The sequence below is a fragment of the Perna viridis genome, chromosome 12 (assembly GCF_037379345.1).
Source record: "Perna viridis isolate PV_CMFRI_1.1 ecotype Kerala chromosome 12, ASM3737934v1, whole genome shotgun sequence".
Taxonomy (NCBI): domain Eukaryota; kingdom Metazoa; phylum Mollusca; class Bivalvia; order Mytilida; family Mytilidae; genus Perna; species Perna viridis.
The window spans coordinates 6,691,273-6,711,878 of record NC_142456.1 but is presented as its reverse complement, the minus strand read 5'-3'; the positions used below and the strand labels follow the sequence as shown (position 1 = coordinate 6,711,878).

Here is a 20,606-nt window from a genome sequence, read left to right as displayed (position 1 = left end):
TGATATATTTCTGACAGACTTGCACTACAAATAGGAGATACCTATATCGTGTTTGAAGACGTAAATCATGTATTTGATGTTTGAGAATTGAGCTTCCTCGTAATCCTGATTATGAGCCAGTATATGATTATGATATGGTTTGGACTGACTTACATTTGAGTTTTACTATGATAAAGAGACGTCTTTATGACTGACTTACATTTGAACTACACTAAGTTTTGGAGATGTATTTCAGTTTTATTTATGTTCCATTTAGTTTAGCAGATGTAATTCTTACATACTTTTAAGCTTTACTGAATTTAGAAGGTGTATTTCAGACTAACAATTGAGCTCTGCTGAATTTAAATGTACTTTTGATGGAATTACATTTAAGCTCCTCTGAGTTTAGGAGGTGTATTTCTGACAAACATACATTTGAGCTTTACTGAGTTTTGGAGGTGTATTTCTGACAAACATACATTTGAGCTTTACTGAGTTTTGGAGGTGTATTTCTCACAGACTTACATTTGAACCTTACTGAGTTTTGGAGGCATATTTCTCACTGACTTAAATTTGAGCTTTACTGAGTTTTGGAGTTGTATTTCTGACAGACATACATTTGAGCTTTACTAAGTTTTGGAGGTGTATGTCTCACAGACTTACATTTGAGCTTTACTGAGTTTTGGAGGTGTATTTCTCACTGACTTAAATTTGAGCTTTACTGAGTTCAGGAGGTGAACTTCTGTTTTACATTTGAGTTCCACATAATTTAGGTGTACTTTTGATGGTTAACTATATTTAGGAGGTGTACTTTAGTTAGACTAACATCTGAGCTTTACTCAGTTTAGGATGTGTATTTACGACCAATTTACATTTGAGCTTTACTGAGTTTTGGAGGTGTATTTCTGACAAACATACATTTGAGCTTTACTGAGTTTTGGAGGTGTATTTCTGACAAACATACATTTGAGCTTTACTGAGTTTTGGAGGTGTATTTCTCACAGACTTACATTTGAACCTTACTGAGTTTTGGAGTTGTATTTCTGACAGACATACATTTGAGCTTTACTAAGTTTTGGAGGTGTATGTCTCACAGACTTACATTTGAGCTTTACTGAGTTCAGGAGGTGAACTTCTGTTTTACATTTGAGTTCCACATACTTTAGGTGTACTTTTGATGGTTAACTGTATTTAAGAGGTGTACTTTAGTTAGACTAACATCTGAGCTTTACTCAGTTTAGGATGTGTATTTACGACCAATTTACATTTGAGCTTTCCTGATTTTTAGAGGTATATTTTTGTTTTACATTTGAGCTCTTCTAAATTTGGAACTTTCATTTGTGCATTACTGACGTTAAGAAGTGTACTTTTGACTGACTAACATTTAAGCTTTACTTAGTTTATGAGGGGTTCTTTGACTGACTTACATTTCAGCTTTCCTGAGTTTAGGAGGTGTACACCTGACTGACTAACATTTCAGCTTTCCTGAGTTTTGGACAGGTATTTCTGACAGACTTAAATTTCAGCTTTCCTGAGTGTTGGAGTTGTATTTCTGACTGATTTATATTCAGCTTTCAAGAGTTTAAGCGGTGTATTTTTGCCTGACTTACATTTGAGCTTTACTGAGTTTAAGAGGTGTATTTTCGACTGACTTATTTTTCAGCTTTCAAGAGTTTAGGAGGTGTATTTTAGACTGACTTACATTTGAGCTTTACTGAGTTTAGGAGGTTTATTTTAGACTGACTTACATTTGAGCTTTACTCAGTTTAGGAGGTGTATTTTTGACTGACTTTCATTTGAGCTTTACTGAGTTTAGGAGGTGTATTTTAGACTGACTTACATTTGAGCTTTATTGAGTTTAGGAGGTGTATTTTCGACTGACTTACATTTGAGCTTTACTGAGTTTAGGAGGTGTACTTTTGGCATCATCTGTTGTTTTGTTATCTGTTGGACTAGATTCATCATCCTCCTACAAAACAAATAAACATGTTTTCATGATCATTAAAAGAATACCTGCAAGCAAATTTTGTTGCAAAATATTCAATATTTTCCTAAGAAAGATTTAACCACAACTACTCGTTCTGAATACTTAGCAATATTACCTTTAAGCACACATACCAGATGAACTGAATAAGAACTTACACTTTTTTGTTCATGATTTTCAGCATCTTTAAAAGCTTTAGAGATTCCAGATGTGATCTCACTGATCCACATCTGACAGTCAAGTTCTGAATCAGCCTGCAGCAAATGACTCCTACAAAGAAAATAAAATTCTTAAGAAGATACAGTGGTTTTGAATTGTAAAAGTGAAAATTTTACTTTCACGATATCGGGGGCAAACATTTCATGTGGGAATGAATTCAATGGTCAGACATCTTCATCTGAACAAGAAAAGTTTTGCAAGGGGTAATTTTCAATGATATTTGATAAAAATATCCATGTTAACAGTACCTATCTTTGTGGTTCCAAAATCCCCCTCTTTTATAAAATTATAAATTTTCACAAAGCAAAAGTGAAAATGACACTTGGAATTTAATATGTCTTCACTCAACTAAGAATACAATAGAATTAGACCAAAAATCAATAGTTTCAATATTTTTTGTTAGAACAATGCTAGTTTTGCTCTTAAATGAAAATGATATCTAAAATTACATAAATACATTTTGTAGTAACAGCAAGAGATTTAGGTAAATTCAAGGGAAATACATGATGTATACAGAGTTTAAAAAAAATTCAACATCCCAATGAAATAATTAACAGGCTAATGGTTGGAGCAAATGGTTATGTACCATCACCAACTAAACTAGGAAGAAAATATTCAAAGAAAGCCTAAGCTTGACACTAATGGTTTAGTTATACTGTGAAAGTGACCTCAAAGCAGGACTTCTTCTCTAAAACAAATGGTTTAATTTAACATACCTTGAAGGTGAAATGACCTCAAAAGAGAATCTCCTATCTCTGTATCAACATACCTTAATGGTGAAAGGACCTCAAAACAGAAACTCCTCTCTGTATCAACATACCTTAATGGTGAATGGACCTCAAAACAGAATCTCCTCTATGTATCAACATACCTTAATGGTGAATGTACCTCAAAACAGACCCTCCTCTCTGTATCAACATACCTTGATGGTGAAAGGACTTTAAAACAGACCCTCCTCCATGTTATCAACATACTTTAATGGTGAAAGGACCTCAAAACAGACCCTCCTCTCTGCATCAGCATGCCTTGATGGTGAAAAGACCTCAAAACAGACCCTCCTCTGTGTTATCAACATACCTTAATGGTCAAAAGAACCTCAAAACAGAGTCTCCTTTGTGTTATCAACATACCTTAATGGTGAAAGGACCTAAAAACAGAATTGCCTCTCTGTATCAAAATACCTTGAAGGTGAAAGGACCTAAAAAAGAATCTCCTCTCCGCTTCAGCATACCTTGATGGTGAAAGGACCTCAAAACAGATCCTCCTCCATGTTATCAACATACCTTGATGATGAAAGGACCATGAAACAGAACCTTCTTCCTGTATCAACATACCTTGATCATAAAAGGACCTCAAAACAGAACCTCCTCTCTGTATCAATATACCTTGATGGTAAAGAACCTCAAAACAGAATATCCTCTGTCAACCTACATTGATGGTGAAAGCACCTAAAGATCGACCCTGTTCTCTGTATCAACATACCTTGAGGGAGAAAGGACCTCAAAACAGAATCTCCTCTCTGTATCAAATGCTGGTTTGACTGTACATAACCTCAGATCTTCTTCCATGACTGATATATGATTGTGGGCACCTGACCGTTTCTTGTATACCAACTGATTATTCTGAATGGCAAACCATCGTCTGGAGACACACATAAAAAAAATAAAGAAAGAAAGTCTATAATGACTTGCCATAGCAATTGATTGATAATTGTTTACTTACATCAAGTATAAAAGGTAACCTTTTAATAAAGGGTTAATAACCTGATAAAAAGTCTTATCGAAATGGAGATTTTAACTCCCTGAAGATAACTAATAGATTTGCTGTAAAGTAATTTAACATCATTTTTCATTTCATTAAAAAATTTAGTTTGTGTCTTTTAAAATAAATAAATTGCATATAGTACTTGTTTGGTGTAATTGTTAGTTGAAAGATATACATGCATTACATGTATACATTGCAAATCTTACTTTTCTTACCAAAGTTTACTAAAGTTTCATAATGTAATTTTGACATCTTTTATTGCATGAAAGCTGGCAAAACCTCAGGAAACTTTTATATCTTTATAGCAAGAATAAAGTTTCCAACATTACTAAGAATTCTATTATTTCTCTCTTAATTCTGACATTATTTTACTCATGGTAAAAAGAGTAGGACACTCAGAGAAAAAAAGGAATGGGGGTAAAAACTTTTCATACTAGAATATTAGATTAAAAAAAAAGTAGGAATTCCTACTTAAATAGGAAGAAAATCATGTCTGTAATGGTCTCAGTATCATATTAATATTCCCATAGACCTCTATAGTAAAGTGCATATTTTTAGGGTTTTTTAAAATAATATGTACATTGATTCACTAAAACTTTCACTTACGTAGCATTTCTGAGGACATGTGAAAAAATAATTCCCGCTAAAAAAGTCCATGAAGACCAGACAGAAAAGTAGTCTTGAACTATAAATAGCCATTTTCTCTACTTTCCATTCTGCACTCATCAAACCAACCTTTTCAGCGGAACATTTTTATGTTATAATGTTAGATTCCTTAACAAAAAGTTTGACATCTTTTAGTGTTATGTTTGCTCTCTTTTATAAGTCATTGTTCATAAATTTTGACAAAGCATTAGTTTGTAAAGAGGCAAAAAGAAAATAGCACTATATTTTTATATCATCCGTGTTTTGACATACACTCGCTAAGGGATATGCAATGTGATACTGGTAACTGATAATCAGACTCTAGGTATAACTATTTATGTTACAATACCTGACCCAGCTTTTAAAGCCTTTACTTGTCTTTTTGAACAGGTAACCTTCAATGATGCCATTCTCTCCATGTGATGAGCTGGTAATTTGCGACAGATCCTGAAAAAAAGAGAAAGAGTAATCAAGGGAACCAAGGTTACAACGGTAATCAAAAGAATGTAATCCAGGGCCAAAGACCAGACATAGCATTCTATAGAATATTTAAGGTACAATCTAACTGAAGATTCGATTGTGACACATGCACATTAAGTGTCAGTTCCTGTATGTATCAGGCATGAAACATGGTATGAAAAAATAGGGTCTTTACTTAAAGACAACTTTTAAAGAGTAATCATGGAAAACAGTCAAATACCAGAACAGACAGACACAACAAAGAACATAAAGTAATACGTCATACATACAAAGTAACAAAAGCAAATGATATTTTTATATTAATAAAAGAACAGCGTTCCAATGTCCCCTGCCATAAAAAAAAAAGTATGAAAAACTTTACATTCACTGAAATTTTCAAAGTCCAAGGGCCATAACTTTTGTAAAAATCATTCAACTGTAACCAAAGATGAACTTAATCTGTAACTTCCTCATAGTAAGAGTACATACAAAATATAAAATCCATTGGTAAAAGCATTACAAAAAAAATGTGGAAAACTGTAAATTTACTGAAATTTTTCAAGTCCAAGGGCCATAACTTCCGTAAAAATCATTCCACCACAACTATGGTCGAACTTAATCTGTAACTTCTCATAGTAAGACTACATACAAAATATAAAATCAATTGGTAAAAGCAGTTATAAAAAAGGTGTGTTATAATTTGTTGAAAATTATAATACTTGCATTATTAAACTCTGAGCAGTAATGGAATGCAATTTTTCCTCTATATTACACTTAACTGAATAAAATATTGAAAAAAGTGACCAAATCACAATAACAAATGCATACAATAATTAATGTTTGTCTAACCAGGGATTCCTTGCATTATTTAAAATTTCTTTGTATTCTTTGTTTAAAAATTATACCCAAAAACTTCTGGAACCCAAACAAACCAAATCAAACGAAGAAGAACATTAAATCTCCAGGTAGATACATAAAATAAGGTGATCATGTTGTGTTTCATGTTAATTATAGGCCTGGCATGTATAAAACAGCTGGGAGATCATTTAGGATTATGTTATGTAATTCTACATGTAAACACTATGGTAGTAATGTAAGAGAATTCCATTCATTTCTACAAATTAGATGAAACGTGTCCACGGGACACAGGTACCTCTCGTTGATCCAAATATTTAGGAAATAAAGCAAAGGGTCCAGAAAAAGGTGGTTTGATTGGTTAACTTGTATCCAAAATGGGACAAGACAGAAATGACCAGGTAGCCGTAAAGTTGAAAAACATGCTAAGTCAGTAAACAAGAAGTAGAAGTCCAACAGACCTGAAATGGCATCCCACAATATGGGGTCCCATACTGAAGTTGTTAGTACTAAATATCTGGAGGATTGTGATTTATATTTGCTGAGAAAAATGTCATAAAAAATATCTTTCCTGCTCGCCCTGATTGCCCATCTGACCGACCAACATTCATCATTCTATAAGTCAATTATCACAAGTGTGTTACCTAGCCAAACATGCATGCAATTAACCAAATTTTCAAACAAAGTGTTGGGGGAGGGGTTAATGTACTGGACTTCCTAGCTGTCAGTGAAGAGTTGAAAAAATTGATAATCACTGAAAAGCACTGCTCATCTTGAGCCAGTCGCCCACTCCCCTATGTCAGTTGAACCCCCCTCCTTTTCCAGAATATTTCTGGATCCACCACTGTTCTTGTTTCACAGAGAGAACCTTACATAACAGGTAAAAAAACACAGTGTACTGTTTTACTACAAGTCACAACCAAGTTAAATATAAACTCTGACATCTTACTATAAATTCTATACATTTTCTATTATGTTGCTTTAATCTTTTGTAGCTTTGTCATAATAGTCAAGGTAAAGTTATAGTTTAGCTGGAGGAAATACATTAACATCATCAATAAAACCACAAGCTGACTAAATATGCATTAGAAAATTCCCCCATAAGAAATACTACAGCATTGAATAAATTTATAAAATCTGCATTTTACTTTCATCTGCCCACTTTAAAACTATGAGAAACAGTAAAATTAACATCCCTGTGCATCGACATAAGATCTTATGTTACTCAACCTTGCTGAAGGAAAAGAGAAGATTTCAGTGATCTATGCTTTTGAAGGTTTTTTTTACCAGACATACATGTAAACAGATTTAATTAGAGTAGTAATTACAGAGATAAGAGCAGAAAATGATCTCAAAAAACCAGAAACTGGATAGCAAGAACAAAAAAACAAACAGAAAGAAGTAGTCAATGAGGGCCTTTCAAGTTTCAAGTACATGAGTAACAATACAACGGAAATCTTAACAACCACTACATGTATATGTATCATGCTATTAATATCCAGACTGATAATTCAAAATTTAAGTGCACTCTTCAGATTGAAATATTCAAGCATGTGAAGAATTCATTCATTTTTGTAAACGCGAAGGCCAAGCATTTTTCCTGATGTTTTGTTTTATAGTCAACTTAAACCTATCTTCCTTGTTCTCACTGCCTGATATTTTATGGTCCTACTTAAATGAACTTCGAACTCGGGGAAAGATTTTTTGATGATTATACTCTCCTACTAAAAAAACAAACTGAAGTGAAAACATGGTGTAACTACATTATATATGTTGTTAAATTTCAGGGGCATAATCTATACAACCAAAAAAGTGGATTTTATTTAAATGTGTAAGGGTTTAGTTATATGTTGTTAAATTTCAGGGGCATAATCTATACAACCAAAAAGGGAGATTTTATTTAAATGTGTAAGGATTTAGCTAGGCTATCATTTTCTCATTTTTTGCCATAATTTAGCATAAAGGAGAAGGGGCAATAAAGGGCCCAACTGGCCTAAAATACAACTGAAAATTCATCATAAAGTGTTAAAATATTTTATTGTGAATTTGCAGACTTTAATCCACCAGAAATGAGAAAACATAAATACTTCTGATAATTCTTGCAATAAAAGGACAGAAAAATTTCTTTAAGTTTACCAATATTCAGATATTCTGTCAAAATTTGTACTTTTTGGTCTTTATATGGTCATATATTTGGCAAGGTGTCCCCTTGTCATTATGACAGCAGAGGACGCTTACCCTACCGGTGCACCTGGTCCATGCTCCAAGTTTTTAGTGGTCTGAGTTCCTCATTTGCTTTTGTTATTTTGTATGTATGATTTTAATTACTTAATGTTCTTTGTTGTGTATGTCTGTTTTCCATGTCTGGTCCTTGTCCCTAGATTACTTTCTTTTGATTACTGCTATAACCTTATTTCCCTTGTAACTCTATCTTAACAATGAACTAAACCACAAAATATTATTTTTCTTTATATTTATATTTTTACTTTGTTATGAAGAACTTTAAAGTTATTACACCATAGCTGATATTATTAGGCAATATTCAAAGCTTAATTCCCAGACACCTTTATGAAGTTTTCCAGCAAAAATGTGTTGATTACATCATTGGATTCTGACCTGTACTTCATGGTCCAAAGCAATATAATGAAATTCCATGAGATTTGATGGAGTAGTTTATAAATCAGCCTCAGAAATCAACCATGTGCCAGGCAGACACAGACCTACTGTACATAGGGCATACACTAGGTATGTTAAATAAAACCTTCAAAATCTTAATGAGCCTACAATCATAAATAACTGCATGAAAAGCACAAAAATGGACACCCCCTTTTTTGATGTTTGAAGTCCAATACCATTGAAATGAAATACACTATATCTGTGAACAACAATTCTGTCCATGAAGACAAATGCTGTATCACAACATTATTAAAGTCCTTTAAAACATTTCTAATTACTGTGTGATGTAGAACAGACAGACAGACTTATACTGCAATACATGCATGTAACACAACAGGACTGTAAAGAGATGAGCATATCAAAATCAATGCTAATAGTCCACGAACACCAAAGTTTCAATAGAAATATAATTGCAAATGATAGTTTGTATTTTTTTTTATACTCTTTTTAGTCCCTTTTTATACTGATAAAAGTTTTGTGTAATTGAAAAAAAATTTCCAAAAAAAACCCTAGACCAACTTTTATTATAACAGTATCAAGATTGTGTCCCACCTAAAGCCAGTCTATTGTTATTGTAATCTGTATAACCACCTCACATCAAATTAGTTGCAGGACAATTAGTACATAAAACCCTGGTACAATATCAGTATTGTACCTTAATAGAGGGTTACAGAGGTAATACATTGTACACATAACATACACCTACTCTCACTGACTCACTCTACATAGCTTACAGATAGCTGTATCTAAACCATGTGAACTGAGAGGATTTATTGACTAATTTAAAAGGTAAGAAAATATAATTAAATTAAATTGTCTTAATTTTTTAATTTGGTATTTTTTTCAGAATCAACTTCTTTTTGTTTGTTTAAAGATAATACTTAACTGGAAAAAGGAAAATTGTCTTGCTTAATATAATTCATTTCAATTTTTTGGTTATTTTTTGGTTTTAACTAATAGGATACATAAATTCTACTGAGGTATATGATTTTAAAGAGGTTGCAGAGTATTTACTTTGATTTTTTAAATACAAGATATCAGGAAGTAAGCTTTGCACGAGGGCTAAACAGCCAATGCTACCATTTGGCTCCTAACCTTATATCAAAAACTAATTAAAAATTAACTCATGAATCTTAAAAACAGCTTATTCCCTAGATATCATTTAGTAGAATGTATGTATATCATGTATGAAGAACATACAATGTTCATCAAATAAATAAATTAACTTTTTGAAAATTTTTTGAAAAACTATAGCTGGATATTATTTAGTAGAATTTTTGAATATCATGTATATAATAATATTCTTCGTAATTTTTACCATACATTTCTAAATTACACCATTTTAATTACTTTTAAAGTATGAAAGATAACAGTGCCTATGTCTCAATAGTCCTTTTTCATACTTACAGAATGCAAACCATTTTAGCAAGTTTTTCAAAGGGACATAACCCACCAACACTTGACAACCTGGTTGCCGCTCTCATTGGGGGAAAGGCAAAACAGTAAACATTTTTCTTAGAAACTTAGACTATTTTCACTTCGATAAGTACCTGAATGGTTGGAAAAAAGTAATTTAAAGGTATCAAAGTACTTACCGTGGCTCTAATAAATTCAATATTTGAATTTGAAGTCTATTACTGTTCATTACAACAATTTGACAGTAATCCAGTCTGTCAGATGATAAATTTGTAAAAAGTTATTCCCCTTTGATTAAAATATTAAAAAAACGGAGCCAAAGTCAGGAATATGAAAAAGGACTATTAACTTTTCTTCATAAATTTGAACTGTAGAACTTGAAACATCATAATACTAAACATATTATGTACACGAGAAAATATTAAACAATGCCCCCTTTTTTTCGCAAAATTTTTCATACTTTTGAACAGTTTTTAGGGAGTATATTGACCACAAGAGAATCACCAAATATTTTAGTGTTGACAGGAATAATCTTTACCTTGACCTTTATAACATGGTAGAAATGTAATTGGTTTTATAATACAGACTTGTATCAAAACTGCAAAATAAGATACAATTTTAGGAGAGGTCACAAAATAATAATCACCTTGACCTTTGACCTACATACTTGGAATACAGTTGAATGCTAACAGCCTGCCTTGCTCTTCATTGTTTAGTTCATTCTTCACATAGGTACATTCAGATCAGTTGACTATGAAATGATCTAAAAATTTCTAAGTTCAAATAGGTCAAGATTGTTATAGTGAGAGAATGAGTTTCAAGAAGTTAAAAATAATTTTAACAAAAATTCTCTGACACTTTCTGGGGCAGGGTTGAAAAAAGATCAATTTCATTCTAAATTCAAATCTGGAACCTTTCAATCAGCACTTAAGTGTTTTAATTAAAGAAATTTATTTTAAGCCAAGTCATCAGTTTCTTTGATTTTTGTTTACATAAGGGAATTATGTCATTAGGGGAAGTAATGTAACTGTATACACAGGTGTATTTTATGTAAATATAATTAAACTGATTGTTTAGATTTCTGTACCTATACATTTAATGACTTCAACATTAAACTGCACATTCAGTAGAAAATTTTAAATGAAATTCCTGCCTGAACCTGAATGTACATGTAGTTCAAAAGAAGTAAAATTACAAGAATACTAAAGATATCCTACAGAAAAGTATTGTACACATGAAATTTACTGTTCAATGCCCCTAAAAGCAAGCAAATCAAAATGTTCAAAACTAATCTGTAACCAATTAAAATACAGCCATACCAAAAAAATCAACTTGATACCAAAATTAGCTGTTAGCAAAAAAATCTGGGGAAAAATCACTGTAGAGGTAATGGAATGTTCTAGTTACACTATACATGTAAAAATGATAATAAACTACCCAGAAACAGACCATCAGGCCAAATGTACATGTAGCTACTGCTTGAGAAATAGAATCAAAAGCAAAAAAAACAAAGCCTTTCAAAAAGGTGTGCTTGATGCATTTTTCTGATTTTGGAAAATTTAATAGATATCAATTGCTATAATAAAGTCCTCATTTTCCTTTAATTCATTAGACACAAGTATAAAATCTTTTGCACACATGACAATTTCTGTAGGTTTTACAATATAACTTATACTTTTAGTTAAATTAAAGGGTAAGTTTTAGGTTTTAAAGCCATTGATTTATACTTGTTATTTCAACATATCTCTTAACTAGTAATCTTTGGAATATTTCTAAGTAATCCCACAATAAAAAGGGGAAAAAAGTTAACAAATGACTTTTCTGAATTATAAAAAATAGCAGAATGACTGATAAACAGACAGACAGGAAACAGAAAAAAAAACAGAAACTAAATTTACCTTAGAATGAACAAGTACAAAGAAACTAAGTTTATCATGAAAATAACAAAGTTTATTGTAAAGAATTGGTTAAATCATAATAATATGACTAAGAGATAAAAACCAGAAAAACCACTTTTTCTGTGAAACAAATCATTCCAAGGAAATTTATGAGCAATTTCCTACTAAGAAAACAATGCAATACTAATTCATGATGATGCATTTATGATAATATAGACTGTACTTTTGATTAAATCTGGCAGGTATTTGGCAGGTAATAGTCCAGATCTGCAAAGATAATGCACTTAACTGGTACATTAACAAACCAACCTGCTTGATTGTCTAGTACGAGTTCATGGCTTTTGAATTAAGGTCGTGGAATAACGATTTTAAAGTGTTTGAAGTGATGAATATATGAGCATAATAACTTATTCTTATGGTTAGCTCATTCCTTTTCATCTGTTCATGGTTTTTCTGTCTAGTCTTGATTATCTCTTCATCCTTAGGAAATGACTCCAAAATGTTCTGGGACTTAAAACAGTTAATATCAGACCCACTCACTGCTCCAATCAGTTACTACATGTAGGATCAAACAACACTTCCTTCTACTTTCTGTTCAGATGACCTTTTTGACAGACCAATCAGATTTCAGGATTTTGAAAGCATTATCTGATGGAGAAAAAAATGAGGATTTTGAAAAGGTAACTAAACAAAAAGTAGAATGGAGTGTTGTTAGATATTATAAGTATTGACTACATGGAACAACTAGGGGTCTAATTCAAACCAGATTGTGGGATTTAGTGACTTTTTAGTCTACATTGAGGCTTTATATTTGCTAAAAATGCAGTCATTCTTTCAAAATCAAATTTTATTTCTATTCTGTCACCAGTGCATACAATCAATCATTCAATAGAAAATAAATTTTATCATCAGCGATTCTCATAAGTTTTTACAGAATGGAATTCTTGCATAAGTAGGAATGCTAGAAATCATATTACTGAATAACATATTTAGAGCCTTAACAAGCATGCTTACAATATCCAAACATGCCCACATTTTATAGTTCTGATCCCATTTCCCCCCCAAAAATTACCCTTTTGACCAATTTCTGTTAAAATTAATCCTATACAAGATTTTACTGCTAATAACCATTTATCCAAGTAAAAAAGAATCAGTCGAAATATAGAATGGTCTCAGTATTAAACTAGGGCTCTAAAATTCCCATTTTCTGTTACCTGTATGTGACAAGTGGCTTCTTTTGTAGGAAAAGTAATTGCTATGCCAAAGTTTTCCTTGGGAAGGAAAATATTTCAAAATTTCTAGATCACTGGCAGTATGTATTACATTTAAAATAACCCCCCGCTTTTTTTAAGGTCTCCATCAGTTTTACCCTCGTCTGTCTATCTATCCATCAACATCTTTCCTATTAATTTTTTATCATGATGACTTTTGGTAGGAACATGTAGAAGAAATAATTTTATACCCATACTCCATAGGAGGGAAGGAAGTACTGTTTTACCCTCGTCAGTCTGTCTGTCCATCAAAATCGTTCCTACTTATTTTTATAACAGTTTTCTCTACAACTACTTGTCACAATCACTGGATATATTGAAATAAATTGTATTTTTGCCATATAGATGAATCATATTTTGGACTTGTGACTCAGTTTTAATTTGACCGTACTCTAAAGTTGGGATTTACAGTTATTTCAGTAGTAGGTATTTGCTCACAACTTCTCATTTTTTCCAGGTATATTGCAAAATAATCACATACAAATTTAAATGTTTATCTTCCTTGATTTTTCTGGGTATTAGAGGAGAAAACAAAACTGATTTAATTTTTGAATTGTGAAGCATTTAGTTAATTTCAAAAGTTGCAATGTTGCACTCTTTATAAACAGACTCATTAGTTCATGTGTTTTTAAACTCAATAACCTACTTTGTGTCTGTCTAATGCCTTGTTTGTACTCTTATTTGTGGTTACCGTTTTTCACTGTTGATGAAATCCTTAGCTTTCAAATTTGTGTGGTTCTTATCTTTCTTAATTGGGTTTGGCAATTAAGCCATGAAATAAAAAAAAAAATGAGTTTGCTGTCAATGATAAATACAAAAAAACAAACACATTAAGTAAATGATTTTAAAAAAAAAGTTACAGCTGAGCTTTTTAATGAAAAGCTGATAATTCATTTTTCATTATAGTAATCTGAATATGATGGCAAATAGGAAGCATCCCTTCTGTCTGTTAACTTTATCAACCAAATTAATATTAGTCAGTGCAGTGTACCATCTGAAAGTCTCAACAAAACAAAAACATCAAAAATGTTTTTTTTTTCAATGTAATGACATTGATATTTTATTATCCTACACATAAGTAAGTTGCAGTAGTATAATGTTTTTGACTCATCTATCTGTCTGTCTGTCTGTCTATCCATCTTACATAGTAGGTTGTAACAAGGATAGCTCCACCATTTTAAGGTCATTTTTTTCAAAACTTTTAATAATGGTAAGTAGCTATATAAGCGGACACAGAAATTGGTCAAGGTATAGGGGACCTAGTTACAAATTTGATGATTTAGACTTTTTGCTAGAAAAGATACTTATGACAGACAGACATATTTCATCACCCACTAAAATGATACAAATCTAAGTGAAAGGTGAATCTTAGTCATTGGGTACTTGCTACATCTCTTAAGCTTTCTAAATTATTTAATTTACAACTGTCATAACTTGATAAGATGTTTATTTGTCTGAAAGCATGAGTTGGTGTTATATCAATGAAGAATTCTGTTGTTTACACTATCTTGTACAATATGTTTTGGGTCAGCCTAAGTTCATACAGATATTTTGATATCTAAGCCCCAATATTTACATGTAAAATGATTGTCTGTCAAAAGTAATCTGATCAAAAAATCCTGTATTGTGTAAACATAATTGATATTAATACGAATATATGTACTTGACTACAGATTGCTTTATAATAAAAGTAATAAACAAAATGGAGGAAAAATTAATCAGGACATTCCAACTTGTTTCTCTATAATATGGACCAGCTTGTATGTTCTGATGATAAATTACAACTAACATTTCGTCATACCTTTTTACAGGCAGTATTGACCTCACTATTTTTCGTTCAAAATAAATTTTCATTAATAATAATTTGAATTAAAAATTTGCTACTCTGAAAATTATTCATAAATTAAAAAACAAACAAACAGATGAAAAATTTAGTTATTGCAGCTATTTTGGCAGATTTCAAGTCTTTCATTATCTTGAAATAAAAAGAAACGAAATGAATCAGATTAGATAACAAGAGGTTCTAAAGAGCCTGAATCGCTCATCTACTCGATAAGCAACAATTTATTTTTATAAAAGCAGCCATGTTTTCCTCGGATAAAAATTCCCAGTGATAATACCTAAGGTACAATCAATTTTCATTAAATTCTGTCAAGTAGTTTTTGAGGAGAAATTTGTTGAAGTAATGTCAATAAAAATAGCTAAAAGAGGCTCCCAGGAGCCTGAATCGCTCACTTTGTTAAATTTTTGCCTTTCAAGGGCAATTACTCTAACAAGGAGTTGTCCGACAATTTCGCCTCAACGAAGACTTTGGTAGGACTTATCATAAAGATCATTTCATCAACTGAAAGTTTCATTCTATCTATTATAGTTTTCAATATATTGGCTGAAATCTGCTAAAAACATAATTTTTTGCCTTTCCAGGGCAATACCTCTTACATGGAGTCGTCAGACAATTTTGAGCCCTGGAGACTTTTGTAGGCCTTGTAATAAGAATCATTTCAGCAACTGAGAGTTTCACTCTATTATCATAGTTTTCAAGATATTGGCTGAAAACTGTAAAAAAAAGTCATTTTTCACCTCTCAAGGGCAATACCTTTTAGATGGAGTCCTCTGACAGCTTTGATCGCGGAGAGACATTTTTATAGGCCTTTTAATATTAAGGATCATTTTAGCAATAGAAAGATATTGGTGAACCAAACAGTTTGAAGATACATTAAAAAATCTGCTGTCTGACCCCTATGTTCTATTTTTGGTAACAGTAGCCATGTTTATTTAACAGATTAAGAATCCATATGGTCAATTTGTTAAGGATACCCTAAAAAACAAAAATTACAACTTTCATTGAATTCTGTACTGTAGTCTTTGAGCAGAAGATTTTTGAAAGTAATAACATCAAAAATAGCCAGAAACAATAACTCAAACATGGGTCAACAGATTTTCATCAAAATTTGACCATAGATAGATCTCATCATGCTGAATACTTTTACCCATGTCATAATTTGGTTAAACATAATAATTTTGGAGATATATGGAAAAATCTGCTGTCTGACCCCTTTGCTATATTTTAGTAACTGCAGCCACGTTTTTTAACAGATCAAGAAAAACGTTTATTTTGTTTAAAAAACAAAAATACCAACTTTCATTGAATTCTGTAAATTAGTCTCTGAGGAGACAATTTTTGTAAGTAATAACATCAAAAACATCCAAAAAAGTACAAAAAGGGCAATAACTCCAACATGGTTCAGCCGATTTTCACCAAAATTGGACCACAGAGAGCTGACTACTTTTAATCAGTCAGAAGTTTCATCCAAATCCATTCAGTAGTTTCAGAGGAAAAAAAGTTTGAAGAAATTGTAATCGACATCACCATGACGGATGCCAAGTGATGGCAACAGCTTGCATGGTCTATGGTCAGGTGAGCTAAAAAAGTGTAAAAAAAATGGTAATAACTCCAACATGGCTTTACAGATTAATACAAAAATTTGACCACAGATAGATCATACTGAACATTTTCACCCTTGTTAGAATTTGGCTAAACCCGATATATATATGTATGAAAAAACTTTTGTCTGACCCCGATGTTCTTATTTTAGTAACGGCTGCCATGTTTATTGACGGATCAAAAATCCCCACATCATTTCTATTTGAACACCCTAAGGAACATTCATAGTAGCGTCAGAGGTGAAGAGTTTTGAGAAATTGTTAATGACAACAAATGACGATGAGGGACGTCAAGTGATGACAATATTTATGATTGACAGGACCAACATTTTTAGGGAACTCTGTCAATATCTGTAATTAAAACTGATCTTTCTATTACAGATTCAAGATGATACTGAATATTGAACCTATAATCCTCCTGGTCCTTTTACCTTTGTTGTGCAATGGTCAATCATGCCCCGCAGAATGTACGTCATGTGACAATGGAATGGCCAATTGTCTGGGTATGGGGATTAGAGATGTTCCAAAGAACTTCCCAACTACCATAACAATAATGGATGTTTCTAATAACCAACTTACAGAACTATCAAGCAACAGTTTCCAGGAACTTCCGTCACTTCAAACTATCCGTATGTCCGGAAATGGAATTAGTGAGGTCATGGAAAGGTCGTTTATCAATCTGCCGTCTTTGATGAGTATTGATCTGTCCAATAACCCAATCAGATGGATTCATGATGATGCACTTCTTGGAATGGGGTATCTTAGAATGTTGTCTATACAGACTACCAAGCTGAGAAGGATCGGAACAATGCTAAATGATGCTCAATCATTACATACCATTAACCTAGCTTCAAATGAAATTGAAGCAATTGAAGATGACAATTTTGAATCAAACACTCAACTACAAATGTTAGATCTCAGTCAAAACAAGATCACAAGAATATCATCAAAAGCATTTGCTAATTTGAAACGATTAAGATATCTAAACTTAAACTCAAATCCTATAGTAAGATTACCAGAGCTAGAATTTGCATCCAAGATTCTCCAGCTTGTAGACTTCACAAACTGTCAACTTGAAGAAGTACCTGGCAAAATGCCAGCATCTGTGGCTGATTATAGACTTGGGAATAACAAGCTTACACAAATCATGGCTAAAAACTTTGAAAATATTACCAATTTACGTTTGGTCACCTTAAACAATAATGAAATCACTCAAGTTGAAGAGAAAGCATTTGGAAACCTGGAAAGAATCATGGAAATATGGCTAAGCTACAACAAGCTAAAAGCTGTTCCAAGGTTGCTGCCAAGAAACCTCAACAAAATTTATCTCGATCATAATGAGATTTACGAAATTGGAAGAAGAAACTTTCCTATAAACTCTAAACTAGAGCTGCTAACACTAGATACAAATATGGTGGAAAGAATTTCAGAAGGAGCATGGGATGAAATGCCTGTGTTAAAAAGCATTAACTTAAATGCCAATAAGCTAAAGGTTGTGACCTCTGGTTCCTTCACCAACATCCCAAGCCTTGAGTCTCTCAAACTGTCCAATAATCCAATCGAAGTGATTGAAGATGGAGCAATGAAAGACTTACCAAAGTTAAATGAAATCAGTCTTTCTTATCTGAATGCATTAACAACAAGAATACCCTCAAATTTTATATCAACATTATCAACAGTGGAAAGTATTAATATGATGAACAGTCTAGGGATTGTGAAGTCATTCATGGAGTTGGCTGAAAGACGGAATGCACCTGAAATGATAGACACAAACACATTTTCTCTTCAGTATAATGAGCTAGAAAGTCTGCCATCAAATCTAAAACAATTACTTCCCAATGTCAAAAAAATGTTCTTGGATGGCAACCCATGGACTTGTGACAAAAGACTTACTTGGCTAAAAGACTGGATGAAATCTTCTGATATTACTTTTTACATTTATGAACCATTGACCTGTGCAGCACCTAAGGATGTTGAAGGAAAAGAGATAACAAGTCTTGATGATTCTGAATTTGCTGAAACTAAGGTAGCCCCAGTTGAAGACAAGGAGAAATCTCCAGTTCAAAATAACAAAAGTGAAAGTCCAAATGAAAACAACAGAAATCAAAATGAGAAAAGTCCAAATCAAAACAATGGTGGTCAAGGAGAGATAACTCCAGTTAAAACAGATCCACAAACAGTAAGAACTGTCACTGTCAATGTAGTAGCTCCTGTAAACAATTTAGCAAGCAAAGATGACAAGGAAGACAAAAATAGTGGAAAACCAAAGAAAAGCAAGAAAAACAAAAAGAAGAAGAAGAAAAACAAAAACAAAAACAAAAAGAACAGAAATAAAAAGAAAAGGAAAAGGAAAAATAAACTTGACAGGTCCAAACGAAAAAATAATAAATCCAAAAGGAGGTGCATTGTTGATGCAAATGGCAAAAAGATATGCCCTAGACGAGTAAAACGATGTACTGTAGGAACAAATGGGAAGAGAGTTTGTAAGAGAAAAAGAAGAGGGAGGAAGGGAAAGAAGACAAGTTCAACATTGCCCCCAGTCATTCAAGGCTAGTAGGGTTGTGACAAGACTGTAGCCATAATAGAATATTAGTAAATTGAATTCATGCACCTATTTTAATCTAATGAAATGAAGGTAAAATAAACATATAAGTGATCTACTGGACTTCACCTATGACACTATGTCAATAGTTATGAGTAGTAAATTATGCGGAGAGAAGAATTAACTCCATCATGTAGCTTATCAGTATACTGGTAATGACAAGTACAATTTTAACAGCTAAGAGAACATTCTTAAATTAAATATTCCGAAAAACTGTATGAAAGCATTGGGAACATCAGGAAGGTACTGTTTGTTTAAAACAGATCTGTAGATATCTTTGTTGATTCCTACAATATCTACTAGTATTGTTCCATTTTAAAACTATACAAAAGGTAATTCTTTGCTTGTAATTCTAATATGTCACCAATTCTTTTATTGTTTAATATCTAATTTTTCTGGCATACCTGAAGCATTTCAGCTCCTAAGTAAGACACTATTTTTCTCTTGATTCAAAGTTTATCAATGCCTTTATTGTCAAGTTATTTCTATAGAATTATAAAATATGCATGCACCACCTATTTTCTGTTTATGCATGATTCTTATCTTGAACATCACTTAAAATATCTATTTCAAAATGTTACCTTTGACTGCTATTTTCAATGCATAGATGTAACTTCAGGCATAAGGTGTCATTGAAAAAGGAAGTCAGAATACTCATTTTACCAAACTCTATTTTTAAATAAAATTTGTAAACAATGTCATAGTTAAATCTAGCTCTAGTTAGTATAGAGTGAGAATTGTTTGTAGTATTTTTATTCATAGTAAATTTGTATTCATGTAATCTTTATCACAAATTTTCTTTGTGATATATTTTAATTTGTACATAAATAAAACAAAATTACTGAAGTATACTTATTTACATATAGCAACAATTAACTGACAGAACACTACTCTGATATGCTGTTGGCACCAATTTACATGATCTCATACAAACAATTCTAATTTCCAAGGAGACATAAAATTTCCCTAAAAATCATTTACTGTAAATGACTTCCATAAACTGAAACCATAAAACTGAAAACAACATTTTGAAAGTGGAAGTAAAACTAAGTCACCATTTAACAAAAAAAAAAAAAATCCTAAAATTTCCATGTGACAATACACCTATTCTAAAATCCAAATATCAATGAAAATAGACCAGAAGTGTAAATGGATATAATCTTACAGTTGCAGTTTGTACAATAAAAAGGAAAAAAATCAACATAACTGAAGCTAGAATACAAGATGTAAAAAAAAACAAATCAATAATACTTATTCTTACCTTAAAAAGTAACAACAATCACCAAATTTCGTTTTATATATAAGATGATGGTTTCCTTCAATGAACTAGATTAACTGTGAGCAGGGCTCATTCCCCTCAAAAGTCATTCAGATGGGAAAACAAAATAGGAGAT

The 20,606-nt window shown here is 32.0% G+C and overlaps 2 protein-coding genes across 6 annotated transcripts in view; one reads left to right on the top strand and one right to left on the bottom strand.

Annotated features, from left to right (window-relative positions):
• The window catches only part of LOC148601004 (arf-GAP with coiled-coil, ANK repeat and PH domain-containing protein 2-like), a 79,370-nt gene that overhangs the window by 22,765 nt on the left and 35,999 nt on the right, over positions 1-20,606 (bottom strand). For all 5 annotated transcript variants that reach the window (XM_088555435.1, XM_088555436.1, XM_088555439.1 and 2 more), the window contains 4 exons: positions 4,941-5,038; positions 3,665-3,823; positions 2,122-2,233; positions 1,866-1,948 (listed from right to left, as the gene is read on the bottom strand). In XM_088555435.1, the coding sequence (XP_088411561.1) occupies positions 1,866-1,948; positions 2,122-2,233; positions 3,665-3,823; positions 4,941-5,038 (452 nt within the window). The remainder of the gene's footprint in view (positions 1-1,865; positions 1,949-2,121; positions 2,234-3,664; positions 3,824-4,940; positions 5,039-20,606) is intronic.
• Positions 9,292-20,058, top strand: LOC148601005 (uncharacterized). Its single transcript, XM_088555441.1, has 2 exons — positions 9,292-9,370; positions 16,992-20,058. Exon 2 carries the CDS (start codon positions 16,999-17,001, stop codon positions 19,162-19,164), a length of 2,166 nt encoding a protein of 721 aa, XP_088411567.1. The 5' UTR covers positions 9,292-9,370; positions 16,992-16,998; the 3' UTR covers positions 19,165-20,058.

Excerpts from the sequence above, each read along its gene's own strand:
- LOC148601005 (XM_088555441.1), top strand. The coding sequence starts at position 16,999 with ATGATACTGAATATTGAACCTATAATCCTCCTGGTCCTTTTACCTTTG.